This window comes from Xenopus laevis, chromosome 5S, assembly GCF_017654675.1.
Source record: "Xenopus laevis strain J_2021 chromosome 5S, Xenopus_laevis_v10.1, whole genome shotgun sequence".
NCBI classification, from domain to species: Eukaryota; Metazoa; Chordata; class Amphibia; order Anura; family Pipidae; genus Xenopus; species Xenopus laevis.
Window position 1 is genome coordinate 47,212,449 of NC_054380.1, and position 17,894 is coordinate 47,230,342.

At 37.9% G+C, this 17,894-nt stretch overlaps 1 protein-coding gene across 1 annotated transcript in view; it reads right to left on the reverse strand.

Moving 5' to 3' along the window:
* LOC108717877 (ribosomal protein S6 kinase alpha-2) overlaps positions 1-17,894 on the reverse strand; it is a 134,826-nt gene that overhangs the window by 10,122 nt on the left and 106,810 nt on the right. The window contains exons 14-15 of the mRNA XM_018265295.2: positions 13,598-13,723; positions 31-120 (exon numbers count right to left, since the gene is read on the reverse strand). Of these exons, the coding sequence (XP_018120784.1) occupies positions 31-120; positions 13,598-13,723 (216 nt within the window). The remainder of the gene's footprint in view (positions 1-30; positions 121-13,597; positions 13,724-17,894) is intronic.

Consider the following 17,894-nt stretch of genomic DNA (forward strand, 5'->3'; position numbering starts at 1 on the left):
CTTTAACAAAATATCAACAAAATCACTTACATCCTTCAACGTAATAATGTTTGGATGCTGTCCATATCTCAGCAGAATCTCAATTTCCTCAGATGGATCTCTCTTGCTTTTGTCAATTATCTACAGTACATGAATAAAAGTAGTGCATTGTGTATGTGTTTAGTAACTTTGGGGCATAACATAAAAAGACAGAAATATTCCAGCAAAGTGAAAATGCTGCAAACTAAGAGCAAGACATTTTTAACTGATCATAGAAGTGCTAACACCTGCTGTTAAAATATCTGCATCACGTATACTTGTTATTGCCTACATGTCAAAATTACATTATCATCTTATAGCTAATTTGCAGGTCATATTTATTTGCAGGATTTCTTTCCAGCAGTTCCTGTGAATTATTTGATTGCATTATATCTAAATAAATACCAAAGATCAGAACTAATACCTACAGAAGTATGTACCAATCCAATGTTGAACACAAATTAATTATGTTAACATGTTAATAAATTACAATTCATATCATATTTAAAGATGTAGTGGTAATAATGACGGAAGTTACACGGTTCCTCAGCATCAATTTGAAAAATGCCCAAGAACAAGAAACAGATTTGGATGCAATTGGATGAATTTATTCATACAACTGTGGCCATTTTTGCTTTGCAAGTGCATGCCTATACCTGGTCGATGCAATTATTAAGACCAAAGTAGCTACATGCATACATCCAAAACAATAGTGCAAAGCTGACAGATTTTAAAAATAAATTCTGAGCACATAGTGAGTGCAGAATTTCATCGACACCCCATTTCTCACTCCTGCTGAAGGTCCGAATGACAGATTTTCTGGTTAACAGTTCTTCTCTTTCTGCATCATTTGAAATCCTGGCAGGGAAGAAGGGACTAAACACTGATTGTAACAACTTTTCCACAGCTTACAGACAGCATGCAGGAACTACATAACCCACAATGCATTGCACTGTGATGTTCCGTTTCTTATCGAAATCATGTGTGCAGGGAATTGTGGGGTTTAGAGGATGCAGGCTAAGAACAGCTTCCTGCTGATGCAGCTGGCTGCTGATACAAAGTAACAGTAGTTAGCCAGCTCAGCATAGTAGTTATAAGCAGGACTCAAGGACTAAGGGGGCTAGGCTTAGGGAACTGTCATAAACCATTAAAAATCATGAAAAGTCTGAATTTTTTTAAATGATGTATATTGCTTGATATTGTGTTTACTTTTCAAAAAGCGCTTAAGTTATGTTTTTGTGGAGTTCCCCTTTAACCTGAAGGTGAACCATCCCCTGAGGCATTTCCGGGGTTTTCACCCCATGAGGCGGCCTTTCGGATGCTGCCCCCCTCATGCCTGGCGCTGACTTTTCCAAGTGCTGTAGTGGGGGCGCATTGCTAGTGCAGAGAGCACAATTGAAGAAACTCAACTAGAAACTAGTGCAGAGAGCACAACTAGAAGAAAATTCAGATTTTCAGCTCTGATTTTTGGAATTTTGGCTTTTTTAGTTACCAGGAGCGGCATTTTAGCTGCCCCTGGCAACTAGTGGGCCGCTATTGCCTGAGGCTGAGGGGATTGCATATTTGGCCTGGTTTGACATCTGTGTATATAAAGCTTTTAAAGGGTGATATTAAGGCTTATGTCTGGCCATTTTGACTTTTTTTTATTATAAGATGACACATCACACAAAAATTGGCATAAAAATCCACAAAGTGTTGGAAGAAGAGGCAAAAAATGTTTTGTGCAGTGGTGAACCTTGCTCGCTGGTCCCCTGCCCAAAATAATCTTCCTCACCCCCTGATGGTCAGTAATACAGTAAGTCGGACAGGCTTGTAAATATTGTGGGTTTCTTACCTTTTTTTTATTAAAATGATACAGACAATGAAAAACTACTCTTCAAAATAATAATGTACATTAAGGGGCCTATTTTACTAACAATCACATTTTTTCCCACACAAATCTCGAGTAAAAGTCGTCTAGATCCTAAAGAAGTCAATGGGAGCTGCACTGATCTTATTGAAACACTTTTAATCAATTTGGAGGTTTTTGGATTTTTTTTCTCTAGGAAATTTCCGAAAAAATGTTTGTACTTTTTATATTCAGATCTTTTAATAAATTCCATGACATTCAGGGTTTTAAAGATGGTGAATTTAGTCATGGTTTCAAAAACCTCTAAAGCCAATAAAATGAGAATGCTGATAAATAAACCTCCACATGTTACATCTCAAAAAAATTGATTTGGTGCATCCCTGGGTCATGCTGATGTTTTTTTGCAGATAGCAAAACCTTATTGTAGTTCTCTGGGCTGCTGCCTAGTGACCAACTGTGACCAACTCACAATATGCAATGCATACAAAACAAATTCAGGCTTAACGGGTAATTGGTCAGCCTGTGCATGGCCAGGCTAATTATTAGCAAAATAATGGATAGGGGGATATGAAAATGAAAAAAAAAAATTATTACTTTGCAGCAAATTAGGGACGGATGCAAATGACATATAAGCACTTGCAGAATATAGTGGAGCTTCATTTTATCGTACATAATCACCAGTTGAATCACATTATTAGTCCTTAGGCAATAGAATTGTATATTTATAGTAGTTGCCCCCTTTAATATGAGCAGGGTGAATTATACATAAGACATGTCAGCACATTGACATTGTTCTAAGATATAAAAGATTTAAGAGGAATATAAAAGAAATTAGACATAGGAAGCGAGTCTCTCAGGCAATTTTCGGCATAGGTAACGTTCCATTCCCCTTATGTTGATGTTTGATAGATGTCAGTGCTTTTGTACAATGGGGAATGTTGTGCGCATGCGCCGAATCAGGATGGAACGCACCGGGTAATTGAGACGCATACTTCTTGTCATCAGCCTACACCAGGCGGAAATAACGTCACACGCCAAAATAAACGTGTTTGTGGAAAAGAAGCTAGTTCTCTAAGGTATTTAAACTGTCAACTGTTTACAATCATTCTGCCTTTCTATACCTTTTGTATTTGTATAATATTTGGCCCCTGATGAAGACCACCTAGGTGGTCGAAACGCGTAGGGTGACCTGCTATTATGTAAGTGTTTAATAAAAAAAATTTTGTATCTTTATTCAAGACTGAGTGTGCAATCCTTATATTTTTTTGGGGTTGTAAATGTTAGGAGGCTTCTTTTGGGCGGCCCCCTCACGTATTAGCACCTCAGCATTTCTCTTTAGGTGTGCGCTTTCCAAATTGTATTTTGTTTGAATCACGTTATTCCTCTTAACAGAGATGATGCACATTTTGGCACATGCAGAATATCTGACATTGTCACTTTATTGAGACTTCTATGTGTTCTGTCTCTGCCACTTTAGAATTTGCTCAATGTACAGTGCATGCACAGATGCCCTAAAACAGTTAAAGAGGTTCACAGCAGCTGAGCACCTCTGTAACTTTGAACGACATATATGACACTTTCCATCCAGAAGACAAAAAGTGAATCAACTTATATAAAAGACAAACAATTATATGGGTTTAATATATAAGGGCTACTTGCAAACTTTATTCATAATAATCATTTATCTATAGGGATGGGCAGATTTATTCTCCAGGGCTGGATTTGCAGCGAATTTCCACACTTTGCCGACTCTAAGGGGCCGATTCACTAACTTCGAGTGAAGGATTCGAAGTAAAAAAAACTTTGAATTTCGACGTTTTTTTTGGGCTACTTCGACCTTCGACTACGACTTCGAATCGTAGTAAAAATGGTTCGACTATTCGACCATTCGATAATCGAAGTACTGTCTCTTAAAAAAAAACTTCGACCCCCTAGTTCGCCATCTAAAAGCTACCGAAGTCAATGTTAGCCTATGGGGAAGGTCCCCATAGGCTTGCCTAACTTTTTTTGATCGAAGGATATTCCTTCGATCGTTGGATTTAAATCCTTCGAATCGTTTGATTCGAAGGATTTTATCGTTCGATTCGAAGGATTTTATCGTTCGATCAAAGGTATAATCCTTCGATCGTTCGATCGTACTATCTGCGCTAAATCCTTCGACTTCGATATTGAAGGATTTCAATTCCCAGTTGAATATCGAGGGTTAATTAACCCTCGATATTCGACCCTTAGTGAATCAGCCCCTAAATGTTTTCGTGAAACTGCCACGAAAATTTGCCATGGAAAAATTTGCGGTGTCAAAAAAATTGTCTAATAAACCAATATAAATCCAATACTAAAGATTTCAATAATTTGATCCTTCATTTCGTTGCTGCCACGAAGAAATCTCTTCTTCTATATTGGCTCTCAGAAGCTTCCCCCTCCATGACAGATGTTCTATCACAGATGCATCAATTATGTTGGCAGGAAGCGCTATGGATAAAAATAAATAACCCTCATTTAAAGTGCAGATTTTTAGATAACTGGTCCCTTTTCTTCCAACAAATTGATCCTAGTCATGAAATTGAAATCTTAGAGATATTGCAAATCTGATAGTGCTACTTATAAAGTTTATATCTGTAAAACCACTGAGTGAGGTTTTGGTTTATTTATTTATTTAATTATTTTTATTTTTTTTCCCTTTTATTTTATGCTTTGTTATCTATTTCCCTTTGGATTCTTTGACTTTAAGTATATGTACTCATTTGTTTAATTCCTTGGTATGTCATGCAGCATTGTATATTCTTTTTCTATGCTTATCTTGACATACTTCATATGTTGTAAACCATAATCTGTTGTGTTTATGAAAACTCAATAAAACATTGTTCAAAAAAAAAAAAATTGTCTTGCGTCAAAATTGTCACGCATCAAAATTATTCAGATGCACATTGACTTTAATAAATTTGGACAAAATAGTTGCGCACATAAAAATTGTCTCTGGCGTCAAAGTAATTTTGATGCCCATTCATTTCGATGTGTTTCTCAAATTTTTCACTTTTTCCCCCTTTTCATTTTCACTAATTTTTTTGGTGAAATGAAACCGGACAGATTTGCTTATCACTATTTATTTATGCTTACACACTACTTATTACACTTAGTACATCAGCAATTAAAAACTGTGTATCTCTTTTCATTGTATCTCACATTTTGGACAAAACGATAATGCATTCAGTTACTATAATCACTGTGTAAGCCATGAGATACAGAAATTAGTGTGCTTTGAATCTGGAGCTACCAATTTCCTTCTGCTAGACATTTTCCTGCCAGTTCCCTTCCATTCACACAAAGAAAATAATGAAGGAAGGAAGTATGGTTAACAGTGATTCTGAAACAGCTGATTGTCTCAGAGACACATGCCAATAACGTTTGTTTAAATAGTACACAAAAATTTAACTTAAATGTGACTGTACCAGCAGAGATATTGGTTAAATTACCATATTGCTGAGAGATAATGAAAAGCATCTCTGTTAAGAGACACAAGAATATGCAAATGTGTGATATTTATAGGACGTTTTTAAATAGCTGAAACTTGACACAGACAGGCAGATCTAATGATGTGAGACATTCATTGACTGTAACAAAGTGACAAATGTCATTCTAATTCATTTGGACAAATAAATGTCGATCAGCGCAAATATATATTAATAGCTTCTAGAAGACCCTGTCCAACTATTCCATGTAATTCGTTGATTATCTAGTGATGTACAGTGTTTATTGAAATTTGCAACAAGAATAACATACTGCAGGTATGGGACCTGTTATCCAGAATGCTCGAGACCTGGGGCTTTACATATAATAGACCTTTCCGTGATTTGGATCTTCATACCTTAAGTCTATTAGAAAATTATGTAAACATTAAATAAACCCAATAGGCTGGTTCTGCTTCCAGTACAGATTAATTACAGTATATCTTAGCTTGGCTCTTGTAGAAGGTACTGTATTATTATTACAGAGAAAGGGTAATCATTTTAAAAAACTTTGATTATTTGGATAAAATGGTGTCTATCGGACATGGCCTTTCCATAATGCCATAGCTTTCTGTATAACGGGTTTCCAGATAATGGAAAGGCTTAGGTCTACAAAATCTGGATATGTGTATGGTTCCCAGACCTTTCAGTATTTGTCTACTTTGCTGCACTAGACTATCTATCCCACTTGGTAGTTTTACATTTAGAATTAAGTTCCCCATAGACGCAAAGATCTTTTCGTTGGTGAATGATTGATTTCAGTGCAATCCGACCAATCTGTCAAATTATCGTCAAGTTAGTGGCAATCAAACGATCGTGCACCTTGCGATTTTTCGTCCAACATCTGTTAGAAAATTGATCGGCCAGGTTTAAAAAATGTATCGGCCCCAGTGCAATCTATCTATGTTTGCAGGGCCAAGCAGGCAGCTACCCTCAGTTTTCCTGGCAATATCGCTTGAAATGGTCTTTTTAGTTGATGGATAAAACCGTCCATTTAAACAATCATTTCGAGATAATTGTGGTCTCACTATAACGAAAAGATTATTTAAAAATCTTTACATCTATGGCCAGCTTTAGATTGTCAACAAGCAGGGACTTCCATTCTCTTGTATTTATTATTGTATTGACTCCCTGTTTGACTTATTGTTCTTCTGTACAGTACATACATAAGTAGCACTATTTAAATAAAAATATACATAAATACATTTAAACAAATCCAATTCAATTTTATTTTGAGTTGTTAAATGGATAGCAATGGGGATTTCAATTTCACTATTATTAGTCTGGTAGCTGGAAAGATGAAGCTAATCAAAGATCTGGAATAAGGATTAACATTCATTATTTTCTTGTTCAGCAGGGCTTCTGCTGTGGTTTTTGTAAGATTAGCTTGTGTAATAAAATAATTTAAATGATAAACCACCAGACAATGCCACTATGCATGTCGAACCAAGCATACTCCACAGCATCCTCTGAAACAGTCTGATGCCTCTGAGGAAGCTGATTGGACCAGCGAAACGCGTCAGGCAGTGGGGACAAGACGCTGACCAGCAGGAAAGCAACCACAAGGGATAGGAGAAGCCGGCTCTTTTACTCCTACCTCGGAAAGAACTGGGCAACCTGCAAAGAACAGCTAATTTTATAGAAACGCTTGTGAAACCTGATTAAAATGTGAGTGCAAATTTTTTTTTATATTTTTTAAATATTTATTAAAACATACTACACAATATAAGTCTCTATTCTATGTGGGAGTGACTGCATGGAGTGAGAGAAGAGGAGAGGGACGCAAGCACTATTACATGCGATCCAAAGATTAAGGTCTTGTAAGTAGGTACTTTAGCTATTCCTTGGTGGAAGCCACACATATATGTCGTAAAGTGAAAGTAAAGCACTACTACATGCGATCTAAAAATTAAACGTCCTGTAAGTAGGCACTTTAGCCATTCCTTGGTGGAAGACACACATGCATGCTATAAAGTGAAAATAAGCACAGCCCCCTAAGTGGAAGACTAAAATAAAGGGGAATCTGGAAAAGGGGAAATAATAAAACACAATATAAACTCTATACACAAGCACGTGGTGTGAAACTACCATCTCAAAATACTATATATCCATTTATTCTCCCTTTTTTTATTTCTGATGTGCTTGACTCCGTTGCCAAAGGTGCTGATCCATTTTTATCCTATAGTCTGGAGTGTATTATGTTTTTTATGATTTTGTGTAGCCTTAAAGGGTTCCTATACAATCATGATAATAATAACTACCTGTAATTCTTGCCTCTTTATAAGTCTCTGGTAAGGCCTCACCTGTAGTATGCAGTGCAGGTTTGGGCTCCATCCCTTATTAATAGGCTGGAGAGAGTGCAGAGACATGCAACTAAACTGGTTAAAGGGATAGAAGATTTAAATTATGAGGGTAGACTGTCAAGGTTGGGGTTGTCATCTGTGGAAATAAGAAACTTGTGAGGGGACATGATTACACTTTACAAGTACATTAGGGAAAATTATAGACAAATAGCAGGGGATCTTTTTTCCCATAAAAAGTATCAACACATTAGATGCCACCACTTTAGACAAGAGGAACAGAACTTTCATATGAAGCAACGGTGGTTCTTCTCAGTGAGGTTGTGGAATGCACTGCCGGTTGATGTTGTGATGGCTGATTCTTTTAATGCCTTTAAAAGGGGCTTGGATGATTTCTTAGACAAGCATAATATCCAAGGTTATAGTGATACTAAAACCTTCAATTAGCATAGATATTGGTATGTGCAGTTTGTGAGTGTATGGAGGGGTCAGTGGGAGTGTGTGCATATATGTACACTGGGTTTCATTTTGAGGGGTTTAAAGACTTTGGACTTTTTTCAACCCAATTTAACTATGTATGTAAGCTGATAAATCATAGATATGTAGATATAAACAAAGATATCATGATCTGCACTGGGTTTAGTACAATAATCAGAAAAATTTGTGGTTTTTGGGCGATAATCTGAAAAGAATCTGGCGTCAAATCCAAAAAAAAAAAGTACAACTGATTTTTGTAATGATTTTAAGTCTATTCCCATACAAGATTTCTTTGAGATAATTGTATTGTAAATATGGTAAAAATGTCCACGGGAGTTTGGTTGTGGTGGTTTTAAGAAAATAAGTTAGACATTTTTGGATTTTAGTAAATAACCCCCATAATGTTACGTATAAATCTTAACATTATATCCCATACATGGATGGGATATGTTTTTCAGAAAGCTCCAAATTACTGGAAGCCCCTCTCCCAGAGACTCAATTTTGATCAATTATTTCGAACTTTTTTCCAGTAAGAAAAAATACAAACTTGTACTTGATCCCAGCTAAAATACAATTAATCCTCATTGGAGGCAAGACAATTCTATTGACTTTATTTAATGCTTAAAAGATTTTTAGCAGATTTAAGGGATACTGTCATGGGAAAACATGTTTTTTTCAAAATGCATCAGTTAATCCTGCTACTCCAGCAGACTGCACTGAAATCTAATTCTCAAAAGAGCAAACAGATTTTTTCATATTCAGTTTTGAAATCTGACATGGGGGCTAGACATATTGTCAGTTTCCCAGCTGCCCCCAGTCATGTGACTTGTGCCTGCACTTTAGGGTGGATCTACTTTCTGGTAGGCTGTTATTTCTCCTACTTAATGTAACCGAATCAGTCTCAGTGGGACTTGGCTTTTACTATTGAGTGTTGCTCTTAGATCTACCAGGGGGCTGTTAGCTTGTGTTACGGAGCTGCTATCTGGTTACCTTCCCATTGTTCTGTTGTTAGGCTGCTGGGGGGAAAGGGAGGGGGTGATATCACTCAAACTTACAGTACAGCAGTGCAGAGTGACTAAAGTTTATCAGAGCACAATTTACATGACTGGGGGCAGCTGGGAAAGATTTCAAAATTTAAAATACAAAAATCAGTTTGCTCTTTTGAAAAATGGATTTCAGTGCAGAAAATCAGCACTATCAACTGATGCATTTTGAAAAAAACATGTTTCCCATGACAGTATCCCTTTAAGATATACATATCTAAAGTAAAGAAAGACCCCCTTATCTGAAAAATCCCAGGTGCCAAATTAAAAAGATAAAAGGTCCCGTACCTGTATTTGCTTTGTAATTTACTAATTGCTGAATGAAATGGGTAAGTTCTGGCACTGCAAATCATGGCAGTCATATCAGTCATATCAAAGTAAGATTTTACAGTTTTGCAGACAACAAATAGTAACCTTAAACAATAAGCTAGCATTCATAGGAAAACATAGTTAGCATAATGAGTACAGTTATTTTTAGGGATGCATCAAATCCAGGATTCGGTTCGGGATTCGGCCAGGATTCTGCCTTTTTCAGCAGGATTCGGATTCTGCCTAATCCTTCTGCCTGGCCGAACCGAATCCTAATTTGCATATGCAAATTAGGGGCAGGGAGGGACATTGTGTGAGTTTTTGTCACAAAACAAGGAAGTAAAAAATGTTTTCCCCTTCCCACCTCTAGTTTGCATATGCAAATTAGGATTTGGTTCGGTATTCGCCCGAATCTTTCGCGAATGATTCGGGATTCGGCCGTATCCAAAAAAGTGGATTCTGTGCATCCCTAGTTATTTTTTTTGGGAGGAGATTACAGGTTGGACATAAGCATAACCTCCAAAATGATAATAGATAGACGGGAGCCTTTGACAACCACGGGTAGTGCTTGAATAAAAAAAGTCTTTATTGTCAAGTATCTTTAAAAACATAAACAGGTATCATCCTGGAGCTCTTTAACTAAACCATGACGATGACGTGCCTAGTGAGGTGACTAGACACGTCATGGTTTAGTTAAAGAGCTCCAGGATGATACCTGTTTATGTTTTTAAAGATACTTGACAATAAAGACTTTTTTTATTCAAGCACTAGCCGTGGTTGTCAAAGGCTCCCATCTATCTATTATCATTTTGGATGTTGTAACTTTGTCTGGAGCGGAGTCCAGTCGGCGGAAAGCCACCACGAGGGTAGCTGCAAGCCAACCCACATGTAAGTAATCCAAATACTTTGGACATAAGCAGAGACTAGTAATATGCTTTCATAAGTGCACCGGCCCTACCTTTAGACACCTGCATTACTAACAGTTATTTTCAAGCAAAAAAAAAAAAAAAAATACTAATTACAGAACTGAACCTGCAATACTTTTATGTATTATGGAAACTTAGTCATAATTAGTCACTTTTTACAAAATAGCAAGCCAATTATTCAGTCCGTGTACTTATCAGCAGAGGTTGATTGAGATTGCTATTTTTTACTAAATGCAAAGGGGATTAAAAGAAAATGAATGTGCACTGATTATAATGAGAGTTTTCTTAAAATAATTCCTATTTATGTATATATATATATATATATATATATATATATATATATATTTATTTTTAAAAAATTTTTTACACTTTTTCAACAATATAGCAATTTATTTTTTCCCCTCAATCACATTTCAGAAAAAATGTAAATAGGTTAAACACGATTACAGTACATTTAAACAGGGTGAATTATAATTGAAAATCGCATTGTTCCATTCATTGCAACGAGGCTGTAAAAACCTGACTGTTTTAAATATCTTCAAAAAAATCTTAGAACATCATCTTGAATGCTTCAGCTACATCCACATTGTCTTCTATATAATCTTAACAGATTTTAGGTGGCAAAGACATAATTTGAGTTTTTTTTGGTTTAATAAATCTAGAGAACATATTTCTGCCACAACTTTGTTGACTTGCAGAAAAGCCTATCTTGGATTTGACTAAAATTGCCCCTTAATTAATCCTAATTAATGCCTTATTAATCATTAGTTCACATTCAAATATATAAGACCATATAGTTCAACCTTTCCAGAAAACCAACTGATTCAGAGGAAGGCAAACAAAACCTCTCATATTATGTTTTCAGATATTTTTGCCTTGATAAAGCAACGGCGAAACACGCGTTGACAGAATCTTCGCTTGTTAGTTGATTTTAGAATTGATTTCTAAGCCTTTTTAATTTGATTGTAGAAATTTGGATAACAGAAAATTGTCCACACCGCATTTAAACCTCTTGACGTCTCCTTTTACTCTATGGCACTGGAAGATTTGTGGTTTTATGGGGTTAAATAGCTTCTTCTACCAGATAGAAAGGTAACCATTGTGACCACAGTCCCCAGCAGCCTACTTTTTCCGCATGTGGGGTCCCAGTGCCTAGAAAAATCCCTGTCAGAAGCTTCTTTGGGACATCTCCACCTCTTAACTTTTTTCAATTTCCTACTATATTTCTTAAATGCTGGTTTGGTTTAGGGTTTTTTAATTTGATGAACTTGTTTCTTAATACCTTCAGCACTTGCTAAGTTTTATACCAATTCTATTTAACTTATTTATATCACAGGTAACCTGAGCTTACAGTATGAATTAGCACTAGCACTTTAATACAAATCAATCATAGGTGCACCACTATTGGGCTTTGTTTAAAATATACTCCTATTTATTAATGAGTTATATTAATTATTGATAGTATATTGACACAATAAGAATCAACTCGGCACAGGTACTCTATTTTATACATTTTTATTGAACAAACATCATTAAAATATCACAATTTTAATGAATTCACACCATTGTTTATATAGTAATAATTTCGAACCTTAATTTTCATTTGCACTGAGCACTTTATCAGTGGCTAGAGTTCAAGAATTGGTTGGTAGTTGGAGAGCGCTGCAGGGGTTTACTATTTTTCTCTCTTCAAAGTTAGTATTCAGATATCTGACACATATTTGTTTGCCAAAATATATTCAGAATTCATATAAACTGGTTCCATTTGAATAATCTTGAATCTGTATAACGATTGCCTGTAAGAATTAGCTGTTTCTTATTAGTAAAGGTATGGGACCTGTTGTACAGAATGCTCAGGTGTTTTCCGGATAATGGATCTTTCCGTAATTTGGATCTTCATACCTTAAGTCTACTAGAAAATCATGTCATCATGACATGAACCCAATAGGCTGGTTTTGCTTCCAATAAGGACTAATTATATCTTAGTTTGGATCAAGTACAAGGTACTATTTTATTATTACAGAGAAAAAGGAAATCATTATTTTTAAAATCTTGGATTATTTGGATAAAATAGAGATGGACATTCCGTAACTTGAAGCTTTCTGGATAACGGATCTCATACCTGTATATAAAAATGTATGCTTCATACAGTAATTTGTATAGGAAAGGAAAACTATACCTTTATAATAAATATTTAGCCAACAGATAATTTATATAATAATAAGTGATCATATTAAAGAATCTTAAAAAAAAAAAAAATATATATATATATATATATATATATATACTGTGCTAAGCAACCGCACTCTGTACACCGGACTTCTTGTTATTGTTTGCGGGTGCAGGGTCAATTGTTTTCATATGCAGAAGTAGTATATAGACCCGCACACCAATGTTTCTTTCCAAATGTTTATTTAGTGCATTAATCCATTAATGCACTAAATAAACATTTGGAAAGAAACATTGGTGTGCGGGTCTATATACTACTTCTGTATATATATATATATATATATATATATATATATATATATATATATATATATATATATAAAATATTTCAGGTAGGCGAATGTTAATCTTATTTTCTATTAACTGTCATGATGGTCATGAATGTAAGCAGCCAAAAATGAATATGCAATTGGTTCTGCAGGGGTATTTGCAACCTTGTTTGTCAATGTGATATTTTTTCCCCTGATCATTTTCTGTATTCTTATAGTAATTTTACCTTAATATTTTCATGTTTACACATAGTAGCTGGGCACTATTATAACTGTTTACATCATATTATTAAATATGCAGCCAATAAGTGGACTGAGAGGGCTATATTAGTAGCTGCTACAACTCTTGCAACTCTGAATAACCTCCCAAGTTCCATTTACCAGACAGACAGAGCAATATTTTATCGGGAACAAGCCAGATATCTACAAGGCTTTGTAGAAAATTCCCCTGGAACATTACCACATGGGTTCTTATGATGATCCCTGAGGCTAAATATTAGATAAGACTAATTTGGCCCACCACACAGGTGACCAAACCAGCCAAAGATATGTTCATCTGGCAAGGTCACCAAACAAACAAATGTTATCATTATAAATAGGATAACCATATTGCTTTGTTTACTAAATAGAGAAAAGGGGGTCAGAAAAGTATTTCAGCTTGGATTACTTACCTTAACAGCAAACTCTGTATTAGTGGCTTTATGAACACAGCGCTTACATACAGAGTATGTGCCAATTCCAAGATCTTCTTCAATCATATAACCATCAGAGAACTGAATATTACTCCCATGCAACTGCTGCAAAACAAAGTTATATTAGAAATATACAGTACATTATTATATTAAGGAATATATTGCAACAAAAACAAATTCCGCAGTGTCAAAGAACAATGTTGTTATCAATTATGTATGCTAAGTAAATCTAGGGATATTAATGCCACTAATGTTTAGAAACAATGAAATTCTAATTAAAGCCATCACACTGCCTTCACAATGTTTTACAGATGATGTGGTATGCTTTGGATCATGAGCTGTTCCACGACTTCTCCATACTTATTTCTTGCCATCATTCTGGTAGAGGTTGATCTTGGTTTCATCTGTCCAAAGAATGTTTTTCCAGAACTGTGCTGGCTTTTTTGATGTTTTTTTTTAGCAAAGACTAATATAGCCTTTCTATTATTCATGCTTAGGAGTGGCTTGCACCTTGCAGTGCACCCTCTGTATTTACTTTCATGCAGTCTTCTCTGTATGGTAGACTTGGATATCAATACGCCTACCTCCTGTAGAGTGTTGTTCACTTGTTTTGCTGTTGTGAAGGGGTTTCTCTTTACCATGGAAATGATTTGTGATCATCCATCATCTTCTGTGGATGCCCATCATCCTATTCTGTGAGCACCCAGGTCTTTTTGCATTGCTAAGTTCACCAGTGCTTTCTTTCTTTCTCAGAATGTACCTGTAAGGGCCCGAAGGCTCAAACTGGAGTAGCGGACCAAAGAGGAAGCTGAAGTTCAGCACAGTTTGCGGTACAATAGGATTAGGCAAAAGAATGGTCAAAGTCCAGGCAAATAGGTCAGTTCAGGCGGCAAGAGTTCAATAACGATAAACAGGCAATGGGTCAAGATCAGGAACAAGAATCAATATACACTAGCACACCCAGGAACACACGAAGTAGAACCTATAATTGGGCAATGTTTGCAGACCTTTAGGCTCCTTAAATAGGCCTCCATTGGCGCCAAAAGATAAACGTGATGACGTCACTGCGCTGGAGTAATTGCGCAGGCGTTCCTACGCTGGCGTTCATCCAGGCGCCGGCGTCCATTCTGATGCTGGCGAAAACACGCTGGCGTCACAGTGCTGCGCCTGGGAAGAACCTCGTGGAAGGACTGGGCTCCGCCATCTTGGACAGGTAATTCTCCCTTACAGTACTCCCCTCCTTATGGGGGGCCTCAGGACCACCACGACTGGATTTCAAAGGAAACTGTTTGTGGAATTTCTTGATGAGTGCAGGAGCATGCACATCAGAATCTTTCACCAAGGAACATTCTTCTGGACCGAAACCCTTCCATTCCACAAGGTACTGTAGGGAACCTCTTGAAACCCGGGGATTCTTCTTACTTCAAACTCTTGAAGACCATCTACAATGACAGGAGTGGGAGAAGAGGAAGATGACTCTGAAGAGGAGGCAGACTTGAGAAGGGATGCATGAAATACATTGGGGATCCGCATCTCTGGAGGAAGTTGAAGCCGGACTGCCACTGGGTTGATAACCTCAATGATAGGATAAGGACCAATGAACCTGGGACCAAGTTTGGGGGTAGGAATCTTAAGATGGATATTCCTGGTGGAAAGCCAAACTTTATCTCCCAGGGAGTACTGAGGAGTAGGACCTCTTCTCTTGTCAGCAAAAAACTTCTGCGAAATAGAGCTCTTCTCCAGATTGGACCTTGTAGCATGCCAGATAGCTGACATGTGGGAAACTTGGTCATTGGCTGCAGGGACGTTGGTGAGAAGAAGGTCCTGAAGAAAGGCCATAGGATGCTGTCCGAAGACACAAAAAAAAGGAGATCTCCCAGAGGAGGCATGCAAAGCATTGTTGTGGGCAAACTCGGCCCAGGGAAGGAGATCTACCCAGTCGTCTTCGTATAAGGAAACATGGCAACGTAGGAATTGTTCGAGAGCTTGGTTGACACGCTCTGCAGCACCATTGGACTGTGGATGGTAGGCAGAAGAAAATTGAAGAGAAATATGAAGCGCCTTGCACAAAGATCTCCAAAATTTGGAAACAAACTGGGACCCCCTGTCGGACACGATCTCAGCCGGAAATCCATGAAGGTGAAAAATGTGTTGAATGAAGAGTTTAGAGAGCTCCGGAGCAGCAGGCAACTTGCGAAGAGGAGTAAAGTGAGCCATCTTGCTGAATCTGTCTACTACCACCCAGATGAGCGTGTGTCCCAGGGAAACAGGAAGGTCAACAATAAAATCCATGGCCAGATGAGTCCAAGGACGAGACGGTATAGATAGAGGCAGAAGAAGTCCCTTGGGAGGGGAATGACCAGATTTAGATGTTGCACAAATTGCACAGGACGAGACGAAGTCTTTAACATCCTTCCGAAGAGAAGGCCACCAGACAAGACGGGAAATCAAGTCCATTGTCTTACGAATCCCCGGATGGCCAGCCTGCTTGGAACAATGAGACTGTTTGAGAATGGACTGGCGTAGTTCTGGAGGAACAAATGCTACCCCTAAGGGTGTATTCACTGGTGCCGAAGACTGTGCAAATAATAATTTAGAAGCTAAGGAAGGAGTAAGGGCTGCCAAAATTATGTAGAAGGCACAATGGGTTCAGCCTCCTCAATACTAGGCTCTTCGGGAAGAAAACTTCTGGACAGGGCATCGGCCTTCTTATTTCTGGAACCAGGACGAAAAGTCAAAACAAAGTTGAACCTGGAAAAGAATAGTGCCCACCGAGCCTGTCTGGGATTCAGACGTTTAAGGGTTTGAATATACTCCAGATTCTTGTGATCCGTAAAAATTGTTACAGGAACCGTAGAACCCTCTAATAAATGCCTCCATTCTTCCAGAGCTAGTTTTACCGCCAAAAGTTCACGATTCCCCACGTCGTAGTTCTGTTCAGGAGGGGAGAATTTTTTGGAAAAGAAGGCGCAGGGGTGTAATTTTCCATCGGATGGAAGCCTCTGAGAAAGAACTGCCCCTGCCCCTACATCTGAGGCATCAACTTCAATAAAAAATGGCAGAAGAAGATCGGGGTGTCTTAGAATTGGAGCAGAATAAAAAGAGTCCTTTAAAGTCTTGAAGGCTTCCAGTGCCTGAGAAGGCCAACAATTAGGTCTTCCACCTTTACGGATGAGGGATAGAATTGGTGCAATCTTGGAAGAAAAGCCCTTGATGAATTACCGGTAGTAGTTGGCGAAACCAATGAAGCGTTGAATGGATCTTGTGCTGGTTTGAAGAGGCCAATCTTGTATGGCGGTAGTCTTGGCTGGATCCATTTTGAACCCTTTTTTGGAGATGACGCATCCCAAAAAAGGTATTTTGAGAGTTTCAAATGCACATTTCTCCAGTTTAGCAAAAAGAGCATTTTTCCTTAAGCGGGAGAGAACTTCTCGTACATGGAGCCGGTGTTCTTTCAAGGATTTGGAAAAAATCAAGATATCATCCAGGTAGACAACAACACAAAGTCCCAGTAAATCTCGAAAGATGTCATTTACGAACTCCTGGAAGACTGCAGGTGCGTTGCAAAGCCCAAAAGGCATGACGAGGTATTCATAATGTCCATCACGCGTATTAAAAGCAGTCTTCCATTCATCGCCCTCACAAATGCGGATCAGGTTATAAGCTCCGCGTAGATCTAACTTTGTGAAGAGACTGGCTCCCCTAAGTTGATCAAATAATTCTGAGATGAGGGGAAGGGGATAGCGGTTCTTACAAGTAATCTTGTTCAGACCCCGGTAGTCGATACATGGCCGTCAGGCCTGGACTGGGAGTCAAAATAGTTCCTGCCATTCCAAGTACACAGCCCCCTACCAGCCCAAACAGCCCCTGACCAGCCCACTATATAGTAACTTTCTATGGAAACATACAGCAGCCCCTCTGGCATTTGCCAGAACCCACAGATTGCCAGTCCGGGCCTGATGGCCGTAAACCGCCGTCTTTCTTTTGGACGAAGAAGAATCCTGCACCAGCTGGAGACGAAGAAGGACGAATGAAGCCTCTTAAGAGATTTTCCTGAATGTAGTCTTTCATAGCCTTGGTCTCAGAAGGGGAGAGTGGATAAGTACGTCCACGAGGAGGCATGGTACCAGGAAGTAGTTCAATAGGACAGTCATACGGTCGGTGGGGTGGAAGGGTTTCAGCAGACTTCTTGCAAAAGTCGTCTGAGAAATCTTGATAAACAGAGGGCAGAGAGGAGAAGTCCATGGTAACTGAGGATAATTTCAGGAGAGGATTG